At 41.1% G+C, this 25,085-nt stretch overlaps 2 protein-coding genes across 6 annotated transcripts in view; both read right to left on the bottom strand.

Moving 5' to 3' along the window:
- Positions 1–14,435, bottom strand: part of Trip11 (thyroid hormone receptor interactor 11) — a 77,547-nt gene extending 63,112 nt beyond the window's left edge. The window contains exons 1-3 of the mRNA XM_042692450.1: positions 13,936–14,435; positions 6,882–6,940; positions 319–429 (exon numbers count right to left, since the gene is read on the bottom strand). Of these exons, the coding sequence (XP_042548384.1) occupies positions 319–429; positions 6,882–6,940; positions 13,936–14,074 (309 nt within the window). The 5' untranslated portion in view covers positions 14,075–14,435. The remainder of the gene's footprint in view (positions 1–318; positions 430–6,881; positions 6,941–13,935) is intronic.
- Positions 14,436–21,417: 6,982 nt separating this feature from the next.
- The window catches only part of Atxn3 (ataxin 3), a 34,147-nt gene continuing 30,479 nt past the window's right edge, over positions 21,418–25,085 (bottom strand). For 3 of the 5 annotated variants that reach the window (XM_042692687.1, XM_042692690.1, XM_042692689.1), the window contains one exon: positions 21,418–24,025. In XM_042692687.1, coding sequence (XP_042548621.1) covers positions 23,928–24,025 — 98 coding nt within the window. In that variant the 3' untranslated portion in view covers positions 21,418–23,927. The remainder of the gene's footprint in view (positions 24,026–25,085) is intronic. The other 2 variants (XM_042692688.1, XM_042692691.1) reach the window with 1 other exon arrangement.

The raw sequence follows: 25,085 nt of genomic DNA, 5'->3' as shown, positions 1-25,085 counted from the left end.
TCACGGTCTCTCCTGCCCAGGCTGGCTTTGAACCGCGATCCTCAGATCTCAGCCTCCTGAGTAGCTAGGATTACAGGCGTGAGCCACCAGCGCCCGGCTGTAGAAGATATTTTTATTTATCATGACACTGAAAGAACTAGAAACTAGCTGATCTAAATTTTGAAAACAGATACAAAAACTTTTAATTATCTCCACAAACATTGGTTTATATAATATAAAATTAACAGAAAATCTTCCCGAGTTTTATTAAATTCAATACTCTTTCAATATTAGTATGGATCTAAAGCTCATAGTGAAATAAGAATGAAGGAACTTTACCTCTTTCTGTTGTAGCTGATTTCGGTAACTTGTAGATTGTTGCTTTATTTGAAGCTCTGATGCTTCATGCTTTTCTTCTAGATCAGTACAAAGTTTTTTAAGTCTTTCATTCTAGAAGAAAAACATACTGTCAACAAGAAGACTACAAGCCAAACACATTAGTAATGTGATATGCACAGCATCATGAATGTACTGCTTCACATAAGAAAGTGATGTAGCCGGGCACCAGGGACTCACGCCTGTAATCCTAGCTACTCAGGAGGCTGAAATATGAGGATCGAGGTTCAAAGCCAGCCCAGGCAGGAATGTCCATGAGACTCTTATCTCCAATAAACCATCAGAAAATCGGAAGTGGCGCTGTGGCCCAAGTGGTAGAGTGCTTGCCTTAAGCTGAAAATCTTAGGGATAGCACCCAGGCCCAGAGTTCAAGCCTCATGACCAGAAAAAAAAAAGTGATGTAAAGTATAAGATCTCAGACAGAATTCTGGCCTTTAACAGCAATGAATGAGAAAGGAGGCTGCTGGTGGAGAAAGGCCCTGGTGCAGGGAAGGCAAGGGGATTTCACTTTGGAAATGTCACTTTTGTCTTAGATCCTAGGAGCTTCTGACATTCACAGAGATGAAAATTAAGATCCAGTGGGATTATATAAAATCCCCAGAGAAAAGCAAATAATAAAGCACATTAAAAACTTTCCTTTAGTACTCTATCTCTAGAAATCTGTCAAAGACTTGAAGAAAGAGTAATAAGAACCGTCATACAACCAATTATCATCCATTCTACTAGCAAACTGTGAATGAATTCCTGTGAGCTGATAATTAAAAAAAAACAAAACCCAAAAACCTGCACCTAACTGACTTCAGTATACTGAAGTCAAAATCAGATTCTTGCTAGGCATAGTGGCTCACACCTGTAATCCTAAATTACTGAGTAGGCTAAGATCTAAGGATCTCACTTCAAAGCCAGCCTGGGCAGGAAAGCCCATGAGATTCTTATCTCCAATTAACCACCCAAAAAAAATCCCCCACAAACAAACAAACAAAAAAACTGAAAGTGGTAAAGCATTACCTTTGAGCCATAAAGCTCAGAGAAAGTGCCCAGTCCCTAAGTTCAAATCCCAGGACCCTCCAACACACATACAAAAAAACCAGTTTATGGGGCTGGGAAGGCGGCTCAGTGGTAGAGCACTTGCCTTGCATGCATGAGGCCTTGGGTTCAATTCCTCAGCACCACATAAGCAGAAAAAGCTAGAAGTGGCACTGTGGCTCAAGTGGTAGAGCACTAGCCTTGAGCTGAAGAGCTGAGGGACAGCGCCCAGGCCTAGAGTTCAGGCCTCACAACCAGCAAAAAAAAAACCCAAAAAACCAAAAAACAGTTTCTAAAGGGAAGGAGAGAGAAGGGTGGGAAGAAGGGAAGAAGGAAGGGAGGGAGGGAGGAAAGAAGGAAGGAAGGAAGGAAAGATGGAAGGAAGGAAGGAAAGATGGAAGGAAAGATGGAAGGAAAGAGGGAAGGAAGGAAGGAAGGAAGGAAGGAAGGAAGGAAGGAAGGAAGGAAGGAAGGAAAGATGGAAGGAAGGAAGGAAGGAAAGAGGGAAGGAAGGAAGGAAGGAAAGAGGGAAGGAAGGAAGGAAGGAAGGAAGGAAGGAAGGAAGGAAGGAAGGAAGGAAGGAAGGAAGGAATAGGATCTTCAGACAGTGAGAGCAGAACATGAGAGCAAGCACAGAGTTCTTGCAAGCTTGGGTTTCAGTGTAAATGCACGAGGCAGCCACTCACCCTGCAACTCATTGAAGTGCAAGATCTTGGAAATCAACTATTGTGAGTCTCATACATATTTCTATCACTGATGCAAGTGTCTATTAATGAGAAAAAAGTACTACTATGTTGAAGCTTTCATTCACAACTATGCTTAGTGTTCTGTAGAATAACCAAGCATGCTGTCTACTGTCTTCATTTTTGTTAGGTGAAATGTACTGTTGAAACTCAACACCCAACTTAAGGTTTTCCTTCAAAGCCTGGTTGCGAGGGCCTTGAGGACTGATTTAACTTCCCCCTCCCATTACCCTAATAAATATTTTGTTGCTTGGTTAAAAAAAAAAAAAAAAAAAAAAACAGTTTCTAAAAGTCTAAAAAGGCTTAGTAAAACACAAAACTTTAAATGTGCTTGATATCTGCATGGATGTCTGCTCTCATCCCTGGCTATATAAAACTGAGAAAATATACAAATAATACATTCTTTTTAGGTGGTAAAACTCATAACATACTGAGACTTGTCAGGGGCCATATTTTCTTCCTTTTTTTTCTTCCTTTTCTTCCTTTTGTTTTATTGAGACGGGGCCTTGAACTTGCTTTGTATCCCAGGCTGGCCACCAACTAGTCATCCTCCTGCCTCAGTCTTCTGACTGCTGGATTACAGGTAAGACTCTATTTTCTTTTTTTTGGGTCCGGTCGTGGAGTCTGAACTCTGGGCCTGGGCGCTGTCCCTCAGCTCTTCAGCTCAAGGCTAGCGCTCTACCACTTGAGCCACAGCGCCACTTCCGGCTTTTTTCTTTTTGCTTATGTGGTGCTGAGGAATCGAACCCAGGGCCTCATGCATGCAAGGCAAGCACTCTACCACTGAGCCATCTTCCCAGCCCAAGACTCTATTTTCTAATGTATGAAATATAGAACAGAGGACACTGATTTGAAAGGAGGCAAAAATAAATTAACATAAAGAAGAGCAGAAACGAATATGAGAAAGACACTCCTGCTGGGGATATTGGTATATTCCTATAATCCTAGCTACTTGGGAAGTACAGGCAGGAAGACAGAAGTCAGGATCAGTGTGGGAAAAGTTAGCAAGACCCTATCTTGAAAAAACAAAATACAAAGAAAAGGGCTAGGGGCATGATAGAATGTTAACCTAGCTTGCACCAGGCCCTTGGTTCAATCCAGGAAGATAGAAGAAGGAAGGAAGAAAAGCAAGGGAGAAGAAGAAGGGAGAGAGAGGGGGAAGTAGAAAGAGAAGGGAGAGGGAGAAGGAGATGAGAAGAGGGAGTAGGGGAAGAAGAGTGGGAGAAAGACTCCTGGTGCCTACATTTCTGGTTGCAACCCCTTTCTAAAGTCTGGTTACACTCCTGATCTCAGGAGTCCATGACACAATCACAACCCAAAGTAACCAATTCTGTTTAAGAAGCCAACTTCAGTTTTTGGTGTGTTTTTTTTTTTGTTGTTGTTTTTTAATAATCAGTCCTAATTAGTTGCAAAAATGGAAATTTACCACTTTTATATTTTTTTTTCTTTGTTAATTCTGGGGCTTGAACTCAGCACTGTGAACTCTCAGCTTCTCTCACTCAGCTTTTGGGCCCACAGCTGCTGCTCTACTATTTGAATCACATCTCTACCTTGGCATTTTTCTGACTAATTGGAGATTGAGTCTTGTAGATTTTTCTGCCTGGGCTGGTCTTGAATCATGTTCTTCCAATCACAACCTTCTGAGTAGCTAGGATGACTACTTATCTTTTCCTAGAGGTCTTCCAACAGCAAAGTTTGCCTATCTTTTTGAATAGCATAAAACTCATTCTCTCTTGGCAATTACCATAGGATATATTACATTTCTAAATCTAATAATCATGGGATTATTTATTTTACTGACTGTCTCTTGAAACATTTTCCTGTTTTATAATTTGATAATTATTTCATCATTATTCATCAAGTATTTCCAACTATGTTAAACAAAAGAAACCGAAAACCAAAAACAGAGGCTCAGTGGAAGAGCACCTGCCTGGCAAGCGCAAGGCCCTGAGTTTGGTCCTCAGCTCTAGAAACAAAAAACAAACAAACAAAAAAACAGTAAGAAAATATAGCTAGGCACCATTGACTCATCTGTGTAATCCTAGCTTAGATTTCATAGTTCAAAGGCAAGCCTTGGCAGAAAAGCTTAGAACTAACTCATATGGCAGGAAATGAACCTATTTCAAAGAAAATTACCAGCAGGAAATAGGACTGAAGGCATGGCTCAGTGGTTAGAGTGCATACCTAACAAGTACAAGGACCATAGTTCAAATACTAATATTGCCCAAAATAAAAGAAAGAAAACAGAAGATCCAAGGAATCACTGAGAAGAATACTGCAATAGTGAAACAACCAGTTTTCTGCTGCTCTGCCTAACATATTGCATCATCTTTTAAAAAGGATAGCAATTGGGCTGGGAAGGTGGCTCAGTGGTAGAGCACTTGCCTTGCATGCCTGAGGCCCTGGGTTCGATTCCTCTACCTATTAATATCTGGAAGCAAATTTAATTTCCTTTCGGAACACATAGCCTTCCTCCTATACCAACACCTTCTAAATAGAATGTTCAACCATATCACCTTATTCTTTTGTAGCAGTGATATTGAACAGGAATAGACTCATTCATTCACATAAGGCTAAGGAATAGTTTATGAAGCAAGAATCGCATAAGGTTAAAATTAACTAGGAAAAAAAGCCCTTAGTCGAGCTTGTTGATATATGCCTATAATCCCACTACTGAATGAGGAGGTAGAGGCAGGAGAAATCTTGAGTTTGAGGCTAGTCTGGACAAAGCTAGAAGAACCTGTCTCAAAAACAAAAACAAAAGGGGCTAGTAGTGCAACTCAAGTAGTAAAGCTACTTGCCTAGTGTGCCTGAAGCCCTAAGTTTAATTTTTTTGTGTGTGCACACATACACAAAAAGGCCCTGTTACTCTCTAGTATTTGAGCTCATGCTACTTTGTATAAGCAACAAATGAGGAAGCTGGCTTGCACAGGGATCTGTTTTACCAAAAGTAAGTATTCCCCAACATTAGGATCAACTTGTCCTAATCCAGTAACACTGGACTATAAAGGAGCCATAAGCAACAGGAGAGAAGAGTCTGAAAACAGAGCAGTTATTCACTGAGCAGGCTAACCTACCCACCTTTCCCTCCACCAATGGCAAATTTACCTGAGTTAATGCTGCTGTTTAACTTTCCTAAGTGGGTCAGGAACAGTGCTTTCTCAAGCATTTCCAAAAAACTATTGAGTTCATCCATCACTAGAACACCTACTCATACTAGTAATTACTGTTAAGATCTCCAACTGCCACCAAACTGCTATCTTCTACAGTCAGAGACTAATATAATAGAGGTCCCTCTACTTTCAAATTCCACAATCTCACCTTAATTCTTGAGAACAGAGTTCAACAATGCTGGTCAGTAGCTATTTTCTCCAAAATTATTCCAGTGTTGTCTTTTATACTTAGTAAAAGAAACATGCTGACCACAGTCCCTGAGATTACCTTTTCCTGCAGTACTATTACTAAGTGTACTCTCATTGCTCCTATTCCAAGGCAGAATAGTGCAGTTCTTTTTTTTTTTTTTTTGGGGGGGGGGGGGTGGGTCTGGTTGTGCGGCCTGAACTCTAGGTGCTGTTCCTCAGCTCTTCAGCTTAAGGCTAGTGTTCTACCACTTGAGCCACAGCGCCACTTCCGGCTTTTTTCTTTTTGCTTATGTGGTGCTGAGGAATTGAACCCAGGGCCTCATGCATGCAAGGCAAGCGCTCTACCACTGAGCCACCTTCACAGCCCAATAGTGCAGTTCTTTACCAGAGTTCCCATTCTGAAAGACTTTCCTTTATGGCTTTCCTGTGAACCCTGCCCAAGATGTCTTCATTCTTATTAAGCAGAATTAGTCCTATTAGTCCAGAATTAGTCATGACTAGATATCAACTAATCACAACCAAAACATAAAATTAATTTGACATTCTTAACTTCTTTGTATCCATTTTTCAAGCACCAAAATATGTATAACAACTTAAAATAAAATGTTTCATATCTCCTTTCATGAAACAGCAGCAGCAAGAGATGGTAAGTGTTGGAAAGTCTCTTCAGAACATGATATTCTGATGACTAATAAGAACACCTGAACCTCTGCACAGGTGGACTTCCTTTACTCCTAGGTTCCCTTGACTGCTTCTCCTCTTTAACTCTCTTCAGTCACTATGCTTGTGAACCTATTCAGGCACTTAAAGTTACAAAGTCTTGAAGGCAGAAGAAGGTGTCTTAACATTTGCAGGCATAAAGAACTAAAGTATATCATCATATCAAATGAAGAACTGACAATGCTATCATATAACAATGTGGACAGAACATTGACCAAAAGTAAACTGCATCTTCAAAACACTGTCTTTGTTGGGCCAGGTCTTTTCTTTTTAGACCAGTACTTCAATAATGTTATACATGAATATATTTTTCAATTTTCTTTAAATATAAGATCTTCTTATGAGCCCAGGGCTGATGGCTCATGCCTGTAATCTTACTCAGGAGGCTAAGATCCCAGGACTGCTGTTCAAGGACAGCCCAGGCAGGAAACTCTGGGAAATTGTTATCTCCAATTAACTATCAAAAAGCTGGAAACACAGCTGTGGCTCAAGTGGTAGAGTGCTAACCTTGAGCCAAAAAGCTCAAGGACAGCCCTCAGGCCCTGAATTGAAACCCCAGGAATGGTACAAAACAAACAAACAAAAAAGAACAGAAAGTATAAATACCTCTCATGGTTTCAAAAAACAAATCAAATTTTGATAATCTTTTTCTTACCTCTGATCTTAAGATTGCATGAATGGCTTCAATTTCCCTTCTCCCAGAATTAGGTAAGTCTGTTACAAAAAAACAAAACAAAACAAAACAGTATAAATTAAATACTTGATAAGCACTATCACTATATGGAGAGAGAGTCAGAGAAGGATAGGAGAGAAAGAGAGAGACAGAGAAAGAGATAAAGAGAGAGAGAGAGAGAGAGAGAGAGAGAGAGAGAGAGAGAGAGAGAGAGAGAGAGAGAGAATGTTTATGTATTGAACCCAGGGCCTTGCACATGCTAGGCTACATTTCTGCCTCATAGCTTTATCCTCAGCCTTACACTGGCATTTTAAGGAAAATACACTTCACTGAGTTTAGACTGAATAGTAGGCTAATATGAGAGCAAATTCAGAACACACCAGTCATTTCACTTTCATCACAACTATCCTGGCCACTAATGTTCTTCATTGTCACATAGATCATTCTCTTTGCTGATCTCTTATAGATATCTACCCCTTGGAATTTGTTAAAAATGTAGGGACAGAGTTGGGAAGGTGGCTCCGTGGTAGAGTGCTTGCCTTGCATGCATGAGGCCCTGGGTTCAATTCCTCAGCACCACATAAGCATAAAAAGCTGGAAGTGGCACTGTGGCTCAAGTGGTAGGGTGCTCACCTTGAGCTGAAGAGCTGAGGGACAGAGCCCAGGTCCAGAGTTCAAGCCCCATGACCAACAACAATAACAGCAAAAATGTAGGGGCAGAGCACTAGTAGCACATCTATAATCCTAGCTACTCAGGATCCTTATTTTCAATTTTCAATCCCAATACTAATTATGACCTCTGCACAAATATCCAAAATACACTGAGAACACTTATTTAAAATAACAGGGACAATTCATTAAAAGTGGAATAGGCTCACTCTGCTGGCACATTTTCATTTAAAAGCAGTTAGAGCTCAGCAGTGCAAAAATGGCACTATCGATCGTGTCAGGAAATCATTCACAGAGTTACAATCTCAATTTCTTCTTTTTTATATGTTTTTTATTGTAAAAATACTGTTTAGAGAGGTTACAGTTACATGAGTACCTTGATTTCTTTTGTTACTAGTGTTTTTACCCCTTTACTCATAGCACTTTACAAAAAAGCCTTCTCTGGGTCAAGAGTGATGGTAGATGTCTGCAATTTCTGCACTTGATAGGCAGAGACCAGGATTACATAATAAAGCCTCGTCTGAGAAATAATCAACTAATCAAAATAACTCCTCTGAACTACAGTTAAAATAAGAAAAGAATACAAGTGGTATACTTATTTCTGGGCATACCTGTAATCCTAGCTACTCAGAAGGCTAAGATCTGAGAACTGTGATTTGAAACTAGCCAGGAGAGAAAAGTCTGAGATTCTTATCTCCAGTTAACCAGCAAAAAGCTGGAAGTGTAGCTGTCCTAAACTGGTAGCGCACTATCCTTGAACAATAAAACTAAGGGAAAGTGCCCTGGTCCTGAGTTCAAGCCTCAGTACCAGAACTTTTAATTTTTTTAAGTGACATTATCTATGGTAACAAACACACTCTTTTTGTCTTGAAAATAATCAGGTAGGGTTACTTTTGTGGTTGAAGGTACATTTTGTTTGAAACTCAGCAAGGACTAATTACTACTCTGAAGAGGACAAAGTATAATCTAGTCTTCACAGGAAAGTAATCGCTAATATCAGCAATTGTTTCAAGGTTTAGATTAGACCACCCCTCTTTCTCTTTAGCTATTCTCCTTCCTCCAGCTAAAAAGTATCCTACCTTTGTTTATGGTGCTAGGAATGAACCCCAGAGCCTCATACATGCCAGGTAGGTGCTCTAGCACTAAGCGTTATCACCAGCCCCCAATTTCTGGACTTTTAAAGTAAAGGGAAGATATCTTGAAAACAAATTCTGATTTCTCTGTGGGGGAAAACATAATATCCATTTTAGTACTTGTTAACTGCTAAGTACAATTCATTTTATACTCATGAGTTTATTTAATTCTCAAACACTACAACTGGTAAGATTGTTCCTTTTTAATAGATAAGAAAACTGATTTTTAGAGGTTAGGTATCTAATAATTTGCCCCAATTCCCACAACTTGTAATGTGCTTAGAATTTCAACCCATATCGATCTAATTTAAAAGCCCAAGCTGTCAACCTTGACTACTTCAATATAGTGTTGGTAGAATAGTGACCTACTATTGTAAAGATGGATGGTTTTCACAAAGTACCAATAGCGCTACTTTGAAATTATTTCCTTTTTCATTTCTGCCACAATTAGGAACTCTAAATGCTTGCTGGATAAATGAACTGTAGTCTACCTTTCCAATGTTAAAATAAAGTAATAAAATAAGCCATTAAACAATACAAAAGGAAAATAGCTTTGTAGATCAAGATAATTACAATTTGCATTGTGAAGGTTAAAATGTGTTGGTGAGCCTGGTGCTGGTGGCTCACACCTGTAATCCTAGTTACTCAGGTGGCTGAGATCTGAAGATGGCAGTTCAAAGGCAGCCCAGGCAGGAAAGTCTGTGAGACTCTTAACTCCAATAACTCACCAGAAAACAGGAAGTGGCGCTAGTGGCTCAAGTGGTAGAGTGCTAGCCTTGAACAGAAGAGCTGAGGGACAGCACTCAAGCCCAGAGTTCAAACTCCACAACCGGGAAAAAAAAAATGTGTTGGTGACTTTAGCTAAGAATCAGTATACCATAATACTGTGAAATTTATAATTACTTAATCTCAACAAAGAAATTAAAAAAAATTAACATTTAGTCTGAAAGAGTTAAATTTAGCCATGATTATCTTAGAATTGAAATTGAATGTTCTTTTCTGGTCATAATCAACCTTAAGGTCTAACACTGTTAAGGACCAAGGACAAAGCAATTTTAATAAAGTGCCATAGATTTTTCTCAAAAGCAAAATGAAAACAGCAAGCAGCTTAGCAGATTTCAGATCACTCACTCCCATAATTTCTATTGAACATGTATGCATCAAAGCACATGTAAGAGTAAAAAAAAAATTCACAGTCCCCACTCTGGGTATAGAGGGATGATAAATCATAACTCAATATGGTAAGTACTACAGAGAAGGGTCATAAAGTTCTGCCAATCAACTCAACTTATATCGAAGTCAGAATGATCTCACCAAGTATTTGATAAGTAAGCAGTCATATGTTCCAGGCAAATGAGGTTGAAGCAGTCTTTTCAGGCAGAGGCTTGGAATTACGTAAATACATAACAAAGTTCAATAGAGCAGAAGCTGTGAGTACAAACTTGTATATGTGAGTGTACATAGTTGTGGCAACCAAAAGAGACTGAACCCAAGTTTAGTCCTTGATCTCTCAAAACTTAAGAGATCTAGATTTTATTCTGTAAATAAGAGTTCAAGAAATGTTTATCCTAAGCATTTTCTTTTTCTTTTTTCCTTTTTGGTTGGTCATTGGGGCTTGAACTCTGGGCTTGGGCGCTGTCCCTGCACTCTTCAGCTCAAGGAGAGTGCTCTACTACTTGAGCCACAGTGCCACTTATGGTTTTCTACTAGTTTATTGGAGATAAGAGTCTCACAGACTCTCCTGCCTGGGCTGGCTTTGAACCGCGATCCTCAGATCTCAGTCTCCTGAGTAGCTAGGATTACAGGCATGAGCTACCAGCGCCAGGTTCTAAGCATTTTCTATCAAACTACTTTTCTCAATTTCAACTAAATACTAGCCATAATTTTTTAAAATAGGTGTTGAGGTACAGCTATGTGGCAGAGATGGTTATTTAGCATGTTTTGAAGTGCTGAGTTCAATCCCCAGTACCCTTCTCTAAGAAAAATTAAACAGAATGCTAATTTATTAACTTATAAGAAATAAAACTGGATGTGGCACTGTGGCTCATAGGAGTGCTAGCCTTGAGCAAGCTCCCATTTCCCCACAACCAAAAAAATAAATAAATAAACGTTCTCTTGGGCACCAGTGGCTCATGCTTGTAATCCTAGCTATGCAGGAGGCTGAGATATGAGGATCCTAGTTCAAAGCCAGCCCAGGCAGGAAAGTCTGTAAGATTCTTATTTCCAATAAACCACCAGAAAACTGGAAGTGGCGCTGTGGCTCAAGTGGTAGAGTGCTTGCCTTGAGCCGAAGAGCTGAGGACAGTGCCCAGACCCAGAGTTCAAGCCTCACAACTGACAATAAATAAATAAATTCTAATAATAATAATAAAAGGAAGGCTGGGAATGTGGCTTAGTGGTAGAGTGCTTTCATTCATCAGTATCACAGACACAGAAAAAGCCAGAAGTGGCGCTGTGGCTCAAAGTGCTAGCTCTTTAGCAAAAGAGCTCAGGGACAGTGTCCAGGCCCCGAGTTCAAACCCCAGGACTGGCAAAAAAAAGGAAATAAAATTGTTAAGGTGGGAGATGTACCTCAAGTGGTAAACCTGTGGTTCAATCCCCAGTATGTTAAAAAAAATTTTTTTAAATAAAATTATCTTGAAGAAGAGAGGCAGGAAGAGTGACAGAGGGGTTGAGATTGATTAGAATACACTGTAAATGTGTGAAATGCAACAAGCGAATACCCTCCTGTATAACTAATGTAAACTAATTTTAAAAAGAAAGAAAAAGAGAGAGGAAAGAGAGAAAGAAAAGGAAAGGCATTTTCTAAAAGACCAGTCCAATATTTCCCTGGAGACAGACCTTGACTGAAATTTTCAAAACTCCCCACTACAGATGAATGGATCCCAAAACCGTTGTACCTATATACAATGGATTATTATGCAGCCATTAGAAAGGGACAGGGAAATGGATGGAACTAGAACAAATCATCTTGAGCGAGGTAATCCAAGAGCAGAGACAAATAATGGCACATGGTCTCTCTGATATGTGGATGTTAAATTCAAAATGCAAGGAGATATGACAAAGTAAACAGGACTCAAGAAACAAAGGACCTCTACTTAATTTTGTCGTATTATTTCTAAATGACTCCATGTTCTTGACCACATATATACACACACACACACATACACATATCTGAGGGAAACTAGGAGGGCACAGAACCAGAGGGAAACAAGTGAAAACGTACAACAGAGGGGCCCATCAGCTGCACTGGACATTGACGAAAACAAACTACACAACTCAAGGGCAGAGATAGGAGGGACAGAATGAGAGGGAAAGAGAACAGCTTACACTAAGCAAAAGGAAAGAAAAGCTCATATCTCCCGATGTGGAAGAAATAGTTGTAAAAGCTCATAGAATTCACAAACTTTATAGACCATGATAATGACAATTTGCCTTGTGAAGGTTAAAATGTGTTTGTGAGAGGGAGGGAGGGGATGGTAGGGGGAAAACAATGGAGGGGGGTAACAATGTTCAAGAGGAAGTGTACTCATTACCTCACTCATGTAACTGTAACCCTCTGTATAGTATCTTTACAATAAAAAAAATAATAAAAAATAAATAAAAAATAAAAATAATAAAATAAAATGTGTTTGTGAAATTTGTGAAATATATGTAATCACTTCATCTCAAAAAATATTATTAAAAAAATTTTTTTTCAAGCCGGGCGCTGGTGGCTCACGCCTGTAATCCTAGCTACTCAGGAGGCTGAGATCTGAGGATCACAGTTCAAAGCCAGCCCGGGCAGGAGAGACCGTGAGAATCCTATCTCCAATAAACCACCAGAAAATCGGAAGTGGCGCTGTAGCTCAAGTGGTAGAGCGCTCGCTTTGAGCTGAAGAGCTGAGGGACAGCGCCCAGGCCCAGAGTTCAAGCCCCACGACCGACAAAAAAAAAATAAATAAATTTTCAGCCAGGCACCAGCGGCTCACGCCTGTAATCCTGAGGATCATGGTTCAAAGCCAGCGCGGCAGGAGACTCTCATCTCCAATAAAACACTCAGAAAACCGGAAGTAGCATTGTAGCTCAAGTGGGAGGGAGCGAGCTTGCCTTGAGATGAAGAGCTGAGGGACAGGGCCCAGGCCCAGAGTTCAAGCCCCCAACCGACAAAAAAAAAAAAAAGTTTTTTTCAAAACTGTTACTTTGGTGGTGCTGGATTTTTAAACTCAGGGCTCTCCGATTTGCGGGCTAGTGCCTACCTCTTCGGTACCCTCGGGGGTACGCCCCCCATCTCTAGGCAACAGTTAAAAGAGTCCTATAGGTTATGCCCAGTGCTTCCTGCATAGCTGAACGGCAGCCTCCAAGACCCCAAACCCAGCTTCGCTTCCGACCTGGTCTCAGTAACTTTTCACTTGGAGTGGCCTTGAACCTACATCCCAACTTTTGGCCTCCCTATGAGTAACTAGGATTACAGGCCTGAGCCACTGCACTCAAGACAATTTGAAAAATTCTATTGAGCCATACACTACGTGCTGAAATGTCAAGGAACCAAAATAGTAATTAATCACTGATGATCATGTAATTCTAGGTTATTATTCAATCGTAAAACAAGATATGCGGACTTAAAATGAATGGATGGTAGAGATACCCAAACGGTAAGAATATCTTCCCTATTCTGTTTAAATAAGGAGAAATGGGCAATCACATACAAAAATCCTTTCCAGCATCGTGATCCCGATAAGCAAAAGCATAAATCATCTGAATAGAAAAACAGCCATGTTTCCCGGACCAATAATATGCGCAAGACAGGGCAACAGTCATCAAATGTTTTAATTGCGAGTTACTTTAACTGTTACAAAATATAAGAAAAAAAATGCAAGTGATTGTCTTCAAAAACAAACGAGTCAAAATAAAGGAAGTCAATCAGAGCAGATCCGCCCCCAAACGGAGGGCAAAGTCAGAGATCAGCACGCCCGGATCTAAACAAAACTAAAAGCGTCGGGCGTCGGGGTCGTTCCGCGGCACTCAGACTCATCCAGAGTCCCTCTTATTCAAAGGAGGGGAGCCAGCCCTCTTCCCGGGAAGCCAGGCCCTTCCTCACGGAAACCCGGCTCGGAGGAGCGCCAAGAGAAAAGGGCGGCGTGTCACCGCTGGACGGCCCGTCCACGTCTCCTGACAGCTGGAAGTGGGGACCAAACGGACGTGGCCCGGGTCTCCCCCACCCCCCGGGCCGCCCCCGCCCGCCCCCGCGGTACCTTCCGCCTCCTCCGTCCCCTCCAGCAGCATGTCCTTGGTGAAGTTGGAGATCTGGCCCGTGAGCGAGGCCAGGCTGCCCCCGACCTGACCCAAGGACTGGCCCAGGCCCGAGCCCAGGCCCCCGAGCCAGGACGCCATCGCCGCTGCGGCAGTGGGGGGCGGCCCGGCCCGCTCCGCGTCGTCGGACGTCACGCCCCGGGCCCTCCGGCCGCGGCAGGCGAGCCCGGGCACAGCTCCGGGTTCCAGGGCCGAATTCGAGCTCCTAGCAACGGCCGGGTTCTGCCTGGAAAAACAGGAGTAAGCCGGCCGGGGGCTTCAGCGGAGGGCCGCCGCCAGTGACGGAGACACCCTCGCGGGGCTCCGTCTCATTCCCTCGGCTCCTCGCCGTGCGAGCTGCGGGGCGGGAGGGGGGGTTCCTGGGTTTCAGCGACTCTCCCCAGTCCTGAGGGCTCGTCCTGCCAACTCGACGCCCGCCGCCATGACACCACTCGGCCAGCGGCCAGGGACCGTCGAGACGCGCGGCCAGGGTGCAGAGGGGCCTGGCGCCGGCGCCGGAAGTGTCCTTGGCGCAAGGAACTGTGGGATTGTGGAGAATCGAGTGAGGGCAGCCCGGGCCTGGAGGACTCCTAGAGCAAAACCGGGCTGAAGGTGTAGCCGGAGGGCCGGCGCAGCGGCGACCTCCTTGGGCGTCCGGGGAAATTCCTGAGGACCGTCGTGTTGTTGAAACCTAACTGATTTTATCCACTGTAAGAGGGCGGAGGGGGAGACATGGCCGGGTCATTCCACCCGTTACCTATCCCACGTCAGTCTGTCGTTCCTCCTGCCCAGGGGCCGCTCTGTTCCGGCCGCGGAGGGAGAAATCAAAGTGTTTCAGAGAGTTGGCTGCAAACCCTAGGGTCCAAGGTTGGGAAGGTGGCTCTGGGGTAGAGTACTTGCCCAGCATGCGGGAAGCCTTGGGTTCGATTCCTCAGTACCACATAAACAGAAGGAGCTGGAAGTGGCGCGGTGGCTTAAGTGGTATAGAGTGCTAGCCCCGAGCAAAAGGAGCTCAGGGACAGTGTCCAGGCCCTGAGTTTGAGCCCCAGGACTGGCCAAACAAAACCCAAAGGTCCAGGCAGGGCACACCTGGAGGGGGCGGGGTCGGTCCCTGAGCTCCCCCAAGCCCCCCCCACCCCCACACACACACCAAACACACACTTGAGCCACAGGTCCTCTTTTTAATTGGAAAGTCTCATAGACTTCCCTGCGCAGGCTGGCTTCCAACCATGATCCTCACATTTCAGCTTCCCGATTAGCTAAGATTACAGCGAGAGGCATAGGTGCCGATCAACAGGAACACCATTTTTATTGATTAGCTATATAGTAGAAATCTGCTCTGGTATCTTTCCAGATCACAATTAAAACTTTTTGTCTTCTTTCATGCCACTGATGGGAGATTTTTGGGGTTCCACCTCAGCTTCCCAGTTTTCCACTCAAAATCACAGGTCCTTGGGATCCACTTTTTGTGAGGAAAAAGTCTCACAAGGTGTAAAGTTTAGCAAGGAGTTTAGTATACTATAAAGAAGGAAGAAACAGAAAAGACAAACACTCTGGTTCCCTGCTCCCACACTAAGACTGGAGGTGGGAATTCAACTTGAGTCTTCTGTAGTCTTTATACTTTCTGAGCTGGCTGAATACATGTGATCCTCTCTCCTATCAATTCCTAATCCTTAGATGGTGGCTGTGGGTGGGTAAGATGGATAGTTTATTATTTATTTTTATTTTTGCCAGTTGTGGGGCTTGAACTCTGGGCCTGGGTGCTCAACTCTTCAGTTCAAGGCTAGTGCGCTCTTCTACTTCAGCCACAGGGCCACTTCTGGCTTTTTCTGCTTATATGGTGCTGAGGAATCGAACCCAAGGCCTCATGCATGCAAGCACTCTACCACTGAGCCAACTTCCCAGCCCCGGATACTGTTTGTTCTACAGTAAGGAAATGTATCTGGGCCTATATAACACACAAGGGCAGTAGATGAATTTCAAGCTTCCTTTCTTCAAACAGGCTTATATTTCTGTCTCTCCCTATACATGCAGAGTTTGCAGCTTTTTACTATTTTAATGGTGAAGGGAGATGCCCAAAGCTTTTCTTTTATCTCCTGTCATTGTAACAAGATCTAGAACTAGCTACAGTGAGAGGGGAGCTTAACACTTTCCTCAGTTAATTCTGCCTATCCTGCCTCACATTCATGGGCTTTTTCACAAAGTAAACCTCCATGAAGTTTATGAAACATAACCTTTTTTCAGCAGGGCAACTTAATAGACAAGACCTTTTAATATTACTTTTTATTCCGGTTGTGGGGCTTGAACTCTGGGCCTGGGTGCTGTCCCTGAGCTCTTCAGCTTAAGGCTACTGTTACACCACTGGAGCCACAGCACAACTTCTGGTTTTCTGGTGGTTTCTTCTAGATAAGAGTCTCCTGCCTGGGCTGGCTTTGAACTGTAATCCTTATATCTCTTTTTTTTTTTTTGTCGGTCGTGGGGCTTGAACTCTGGGCCTGGGCGCTGTCCCTCAGCTTTTCAGCTCAAGGCGAGCGCTCTACCACTTGAGCTACAGCGCCACTTCCGGTTTTCTGGTGGTTTATTGGAGATAGGAGTCTCACGGTCTCTCCTGCCCGGGCTGGCTTTGAACCGCGATCCTCAGATCTCAGCCTCCTGAGTAGCTAGGATTACAGGCGTGAGCCACCAGCGCCCGGCTGATCCTTATATCTCATCTAGGATTACAGGCATGAGCCACTGGCATCCAGCTTAGACAAGACCTTTTAATGTCACCACTCCTATGATACTACAGGCACTAGCTGTGAAAACGCCACTACTCCCACAATCCACACACACTGGCTGTGGAAACGTCAGCACCCAGCTTGTTTGCTTTCCTCACTGATGGAAGAAAAGTTGTCATGGGTTTCCAGTAGTTGGACATGTGGCAGCTGCCAGGAAAACTACCACAGTTTTGTGGTAGTGCATTTCTGTAGGCATAGCTCAAAATATAATGGCATCTGTCTGATTTTATTCACAGGAGGGGGCTGTGTCGATTACATCATATGACACAACATTGGTAGTGCCTTCAGTATTTGGAATGTGATTGTACTGTTATGCCAAGGTCGCAGGACCCCCACAAGAAGACCACCGAGAGTCAGACTCTACAGCTGTTTTTTTTAAACGGGCTGCAGCTCGGGCCTCGTCCTACACTCCGACATAGCGGAGCCTAGGAGGAGAGCCCCGAGCTAAGGATTTGCAGGTCTTATAAAGGCACACAATCAACCAGGTGTTTTTTTTTTTAATTTAATTTTATTTGTGAACATACTGTACAGAGGGGTTACAATTACATGGGCAGGATAATGTGTACATTTCTTACCAAGCATTGCAGCCTCCTCCTTTGGTTTACCCTTCACATCCCTTCCCAGCCTCTCCCCCCCAATCCTTCTCCTCCCCCCCCCCCCCCCACACCGACGTTGTAAAGCTCGTTTTGGACATGACAACTTGTACTTCTCATTGTTGCAACAGGTCCACCTGTATCCTTAAACAACTGGTTTTTCCCCATCTCCTCCACAAGTTATACAACCAGGTGTTTTGATTACCACCACGTGTTGCTTTGCTAGACAGAAACAAGCAACACATAGTGGTCACTGCCTCAAACTTCAACCTTTCAGTACCAGGCAATAGAGGCTCTCCTGGAAATCTGAACTCTTGTATGAAAATTTGCATCTTTTTCTGGCAGTGCTTATTGTTTTCAGTGAATTTATAGGAAAGTTTCAATAGGGTTAATTGACTGCCCAATTCTGTTAATTCTGTCTAGGAGCTCTTCAGGTTTGTTGTCTCAATCTGACAAGAAAATAAAGAAAAGGACACAAGAAGATGGGGTAAGAAGTCGAGAGCTTTACTATAGGAGCCAAATTCAATATTGTGGCACCTCTCCTTTTCAAGGTCCCAGGCACAAAAGAATGGAACAAATGCTAGTAGCTCAGTGTGCAGGAGTCCTCATGGCAAGGGTTGGCCAATGAAATTTAGGGGCAAGGGTAGCAAAAGGGCAAAGGAAATGAGTCAATGAGTGTCATAGAATGCCTGAGGTGGGAAGACTTGAATTAAGATGTATGAGGAAGCATATAAAGGAAAAATGTCTAAAGTCTAAAGAAGTCAGCTGGAGTGAAATTAGCCATGGTGTAATGTAAACCTTTTGAGTATTTGCTGACACACACACACACACACACACACACACACACACACACACACACACACACACACACACACACACGCACGCACAAAATGGTTTAAAAGTCCTAAAGCATGCAAATCTCTAGAATAAAGGTAACTATTATTTTAATTAATGGGCCTTCAAATCAACTTGTATTTCATGAGGCTCACAGATGAGTATTGAGATCTGAGCCATTTGGTGGCAAACCAGATTCAATGAATTGGTTTTGCTTAGTGCAGAGCTGTATAGTATGTTGAGATAAGGCCTATGAAAAACATTTAAATATTTGTCCCCAATCCTAAGGACTAAATGACACACACCATTATAAATTCTGAGAATATACTCCTTAGTCTCTATGGATTCCAGCTAGTAAATGCCATTTAATTACGAAGGCAGTGCTGAGGGTGCTTTATTAGGTGATTGCGCCATCATGCAGCTATCAACATGTACTTAACAGACCCAGTTGGACCTGTTCAATACAGACCTGGACTATACTTTAATCTTATGAGACTGGTGTTTATGTCATTCATTGTTGACTAAAATGTTTTGTGGCTTAGACTGTTTTACATTTGGATTCTGGTGTCCAGAATTAGATAAAATGAGGCAACACACACTTAAAAAATTGTTCCTATTCCGGGCACTGGTGGCTCACGCCTGTAATCCTACCTACTGAGGAGGATGAGATCTGAGGATTGCAGTTCAAAGCTAACCTAGACAGGAAAGTCTGTGGGACTCTTATCTCCAATTAACCATCAGAAAACCAGAACTAGAACTGTGGCTCAAAGTGGTAGAGGGCTAGCCTTGAGCGAAAGAGCTCAGGGACAGCACCCAGGCCCGTTTAAACCCCACAACTGACTTAAAAAAAAAAATTTCCCCCTAATGTTCTTGTACCTCTCTGAGCTGAAGAACAACTGAGCTAATATTTAAAATCAGATTTCCAATTAAAACGTGAAATTGAGGAAAACTGGTGGAGGAGGAGGGACTAAGGATGTAGCTCAGTGGTAAAGCCCTTGCCTAGCACACAAAAAGCCCTGGGTTTGAACCCCATCATGGTAAAATAAAAAAAGAGAGGACCAGGTGATAATAGACCTTCTGGCAAGCTACTAGAAGCTGCCCTGGCCTGCTTGGTTTATCTCTGCAGCTGGGTTAAGAATGCAATGCTCCCTGGATAGAGAAGCTCCATAGACAATGCTTCTCTCAACTGCCCACCTGCCTTCTGATCCCTTGAACAGCAGAGCTATGGACTCACCAATGATCAACACACAGCAGAAATTAAAAAAGCAAACATTCTCTTTATTTAATAATCTTTGATATTTAAAATACAACTCATTGATCATCCACATCCACAATAGAGCCTTCAACAGTGCTTTGGAAGCCCGGCTTTCAAGGAGTAGAAGTGAGGAAGGCCTGTGTGTGGAGTGACTCCAGGAGAAGGAAGGAAGGAAGGGCAGCAGAGCTGGGTCCTGAGCAAATGGCACTGCCTTGGTGCACTTGTATCAGGGTGAAAGATGATGTGGCTTATCTCGTGTTTTTGCACTTGAATTTCAAATATTTATACAGAAGAGTAAGTCTTAAAAAGTTATTCCTAATAATCCAGTGTTGTAGAAATTAGACAATCACATTTCAAATGTGTTTTCCTCTTTCAAAAAAAAGCATTAAAAATATTCCAGCAAACATTCCACCTCAACTATGCAAGAGACAAATGGTTGCTTCTTAAATCAATTTCCATTCTAATGCTTTTTCTATGAAATCAATCCAGTCCTAAATATGTATCAATTCACCTGTAAACATGCCAATTGCCATAAAATTAGTTATATTGTTAGGATTCTTAAAATGCCAGCTATTTAGGATAAACAATAGCAAAAGTGTTTCTCAAATTATAAAAAAAATCAACATTCAGAAATTATGTCAAATATCTTTTCATTCATGAAAGATTCAAGCAAAACTCTTATTATGTATAAGACTTTGAAAAAACAATAAAAAGCCAGTCTCTTTCTTCAGGAAAAGATGTTATAAAGGGTAAAATTAGAATGAAGGCATTATTTTGAACATGAAACCATGGAAAATTATTCACATTACTGAAACAACCACATGATCCAGTCTGTTTTACCTTTATTAAAAAGTTCACATATATCTTCATACTTGGAACACCCATGAACAATTCACTTGGAAAAGTTTTATTTTCTCTAAGTGCTGAACCAGGAGTTTTGATAAGCTAGGTAAGACTACTACTGAGCTGCCTCCTCAGCTATAAAATTCACATTGAAAACACTAGCTTAAAGCCTCTAATTGCAGATAAAGGTTTTAAGTGTTGTTTATTTGGTGCTGGAGACTGAACCCAAGGCTTTAAGTATGCTAGGCAGGCAAGTGTTCTACTACTGAGTATATCCTCACATCTGCAGATAAAGTTTTTAATAGGAAATTTAAATATTATTGAATCCTCCTAAAAATCTTAAAAGATCAAAATTTTCCAAAGTAAGATTTTTTTTTAATTCAGGGCATAATTAAATTATGCCCCGAATCTTTGGATTTGTACAAGTTCAGTGGGCCAGTTTTAAGTATTTATCTTGGCACTGGCATTAGAGAATTATTCCTATATTTTGAATATAGGCATTCAAAATATGGCCAGAATACATTTTATTATATTCAACTTTGTGCTAAATAAAACAATATAGACACAGTAATTTTGTCAATAATACTCAACTAGTATTCAGCTATCTTTATCATTAACTTTGGCATCATGAATAAAGCCTTCATTAATGAAAACCAAATTTTTAAAGAAAAAAGCACCTCCTTAAAATATTGTGTGAATTGTAAACTATTTGGCCAAGATCATAGAATTTAATGTAGAGTTTGAAGCAGCCCTTTCAACAAATCATTTAATTACTGAACTATTTCTATGTTAATTACTGTAAAAATGTATATTGTTTTCAGAGGTCAACTACTCTGACTTATTTTTTTTTGGGGGGGGGGGTAGGGAGTAAGGTATGTAGTTTTTGTTTTTTTTGCCAGTGAGGGGGATTGAACTCTGAGCCTAGGCTCTGTCCTTGAGCTTCCTTTGTCCAAGGATAATGCTCTACCACTTGAGCCACACAACAACACTCCTGGCTTTTTCTGAGTAGTATATTATTGGAGATAAGCGTCTCATGGACTTTCCTGCCTGGGCTGGCTTTGAACTGTGATCCTCAGATTTCAGCCTCCTACACTAGGATTAAAGGTGTGAGCCACTGGAACCTGGCTTACTCTGAATTTTTAAAATGTAAATTATTCATCACATCCATGACATACAAAAACATGGAAGTGTATTTTCCAAGTTGCTCAATCTTGTAACCCTAACATCATCATTGTACAAATTTAATCCTGGTAAGACAAATTATACATTAGAAAAATGATACCAATAGTTTAAATATTAAACATAAAAGTGTTCCCAATTAGTAAAACAGAATGGAAATTTTTACATGCTTCTTAGCAGGACAGTTTTTCTTGATAGTAGATTTATAAGCAATGGCATTTGTTTCTATTGACTAATCAATTAAAAGAATTGAATCTAAACAGATAAATTAGGCCAAACAAGATGAAGATCAATGGTGATTCCAAATCTGCCTGTCAAATGTAACAGTTTAAAAACAAACTAAACACATTCAAATGTATCCAGTGTATGTTCAGCTCTGCTTCAAAAGCCTCTAATAAAAGTCAACAAGCCATATTTTCTCAATATGACATAATTTTCTTTCCTTTTTAACTGAGATGTATAATATAAAGTTTATAAAACTCTAAAATTAAAACTCTGCATTGCATATTGGCTTTTCCACTTTTATACTAGGTAGCTCATCAAGTATATGAAAGTTTAATGTAATTTTTCAAAGGGAATAAGTAAAAGGCCAAATGTCCATAGAAAATATGATTCACCGTGATAATGACACAAATGTTGAATGATAGCACATTTATTTGCAAGTCTTAGGGAGAGGCACTGAACTCACCCCTAGCAGTTTTAAAGTTTCATGGTTCTTCTGAAACATTTTCAATTGTTGAAAGAAAATCTTAGATTTTAAAAAATAATGTCTGATTTTGTGAGAATAACTTCAGAAAAAATTAATTGGCACAAAACCATGACTAAAAATATCTGTTCTATCCAAGAAAAAGTTATTTTCCTAATCATAAATAAAAATATTTTTTCATCTCTTTTAGTTAGCAATAAATCCTACATCAAAAAACTTTCCCTGATAAAATGTGTGCAGCCACACACCATTAGGGGTAACACACCATACTTATACTTCTTTATGTAGTTGGCGTTAACACATTGTATTTGTACTTCTCTATGTAGTTGGCTGCAATTTCTTCTTGAATTCTAGTTTATGTACAATTCAGCATTTATAAGGGCCTCGAGAAGGGTTGAGCATAAGGGATAGAGAGCAAGTAACAATCTAAAACACCCATTTCAGACAGACATGGTTAATTTTCACCCAAATCATGCCACTGCAATAACCCAGCAAGAAACTTGTATCCCCGTAAAAGAAAGTTTATCAAAATTAAGGACTTTCCTATTTACAAGCTCATTAAGTACTGTGACTTCTACAATTCTTAAGCTATTCAGACATGATGCAAGTGTCAAATTATATTATAAATTTCATTAGTAAATTATTTTCATGTTCCAGATCACCATCTTTGTTTAACTACACTCTAAAAACTGTGAAGCAGATATCTACGTTCCAGGAACCAGTTGTAAACAGAGCACAAAGCTCCAGTCATAGAATAGATCAAATGAACCTACTGCTAACCTAAGCTTAAGGGCGGAATTTCACATATCATATATTCATGGTGGGTGCATGCGCTAAGTCTTAGAAGTTGATCTGCTGTGTACTATTCTTTGCCTACCTTTCTCAATTGGAGAAGAAATAAGGTGCAAGAAGAAGGGTTACAATGAAGCTCAGAGATTGTGATATAATGAAAAGAGATCTAGAAGGCATAGGAGAAAGCACTTGCTCACACATTTCAAAGCAAAACAAAATAAAAAGCTTGTTTATTCTCAAATACGTGTGCAAAGCTGATTTCAGAGTTTAGGAATGCACCGAACTCATGAAATAATGATCCCACTGTAGAAGACTTAAAAGCAGATGCTCAGAAAAGATTTCAAAAGAATTGTAAAAAAAAAAAAAAAGACGAAAAAATTAATGTGAAAACCAGATAGCAGAGACGTCGTGATCAGAGACAGTAACAAAAGAAAACATCCAAATGCACACTACATGTAATTAGAGGAAGAAAGGCTGATCTTTCTGGAGCCCTATTTAATAGTATCAAGATGGATGACAGAGACACTTTCCTAAACGGTCAATTTGGTTAATGCAAAATAAAGCAATTATTAGATGATTAACATGAGCCAAATTACAGCAGAATGAAAAAGAAAATAACAGTATAGAACAAGTTCTGTGGCAAGAGCTAATTGGTGTGCTTGCAAACGGAACCCTAATAATTCAGGTGTTAGATATTGCACACTGAAAAAAAAACCCAAAAAGGTACATTTAGAAAAACTATTTTACATTTCTTTAATTGCTGAATGCCTCTTTGGCTAGTGTCTGGAGGATCATAATCAAGTCTGCACCTGGCCCATATTTTCACTCTCTCATCATTTTGTCTGCATACTACCTAAGTGTCTCCCTTCCTCTGGTGAACACTGGTACCTCTGACACATGACCAAAATGGACCCTATGCTGTAATCACGCAGGACAATGTTAGGAAGTATGAATATGGAAATGATTTGTAAAGGGATCACTGTTTTCTTTCTGTTTTTAAATTGTTTTGCACAGTCTCTAAAGACATGGTCACAGCTGCCTGAAGCATGTCTTCTTCACTCATGACATCACCTGCTGGGAGAGAAAACACAGCCTTTCTTAAAACTTTCTCTACAACTTGTCATGAAAAAGGTAAATTCTTAGGAAATGGATTTATTACTTTCCTTTTTTAAAAAATGATTTTAATAAAAAAATAAAATTCACCCTTTTAAAGTTTAAGAATCTTTGACAGATACAGGGAGTTGCATACCCAATACCACCATCAAGATACACACCATTCCACTGTCCTTCCAAGTTCCTCTGTACGACCAATCCCTGGCAACCAATCCCCCATCACAGGCCACCACCACTATGTTCTCTCAGTTAAACAGCTTTCCCTTTCATATAAATGGAATCATACAGGAAGTATATAGGTAATAAAGCGAAAAGAGCCTTGAACATGTCTCTCCACTGAGCTCAATGCATTTGAGATTTACTGTGTATATTAATATTTTGGAAAACTTTATTTGGAAGTAATTGGCAATTCACAGGAAGCTGCAAAGATGGGAGAGATTCCATGTTTTGATTCAGCTCAATTTCAACCAAAAGTTCTTTCTTTCTTTTTTGGTCTGTCATGGGGCTTGAACTCTGGGTTTGGGCACTGTCCCTCAGCTCTTCAGCTCAAGGCAAGTGCTCTACCACTTGAACTACAGCGCCACTTCCAGTTTTCTGGTGGTTTACCGGAGATAAAGAGTCTTATGGACTTTCTTGCCTGGGCTGGCTTTGAACGGTGATCCTCAGATCTCAGCCTCTTCAGTAGCTAGGATTAGAGGCCTGAACCACTTATATAACTAAAACTGAAACCCAAATCCGCATACTGACCTTTGCAAGTTAAGTGTAGTTCTAGATGGCATTTTTTTCCCACATATGTGGATTCATGGAACCACACTGCCACCACCCACCGCATTCACAGAATGGTCCTTGCCTTTGTCTGCCAGGCTCTTCACATTATATCCTACCTATATGCGGCCTGGTACCCACAATCTCCAGCAAAGGTAGAAAGAGCTATCCATACCCTAAAAAGACACCCTGCCCAAATTACTGAAGGTCACCTTGCTCCCAATAGTACTTCACACCCAGATCACTCTGAAGACAA

The sequence above is a fragment of the Dipodomys spectabilis genome, unplaced genomic scaffold, assembly GCF_019054845.1.
Source record: "Dipodomys spectabilis isolate Male_0828 unplaced genomic scaffold, ASM1905484v1 ptg000157l, whole genome shotgun sequence".
Lineage (NCBI taxonomy): Eukaryota > Metazoa > Chordata > Mammalia > Rodentia > Heteromyidae > Dipodomys > Dipodomys spectabilis.
This window is presented reverse-complemented; position numbering and strand designations above follow the sequence as displayed.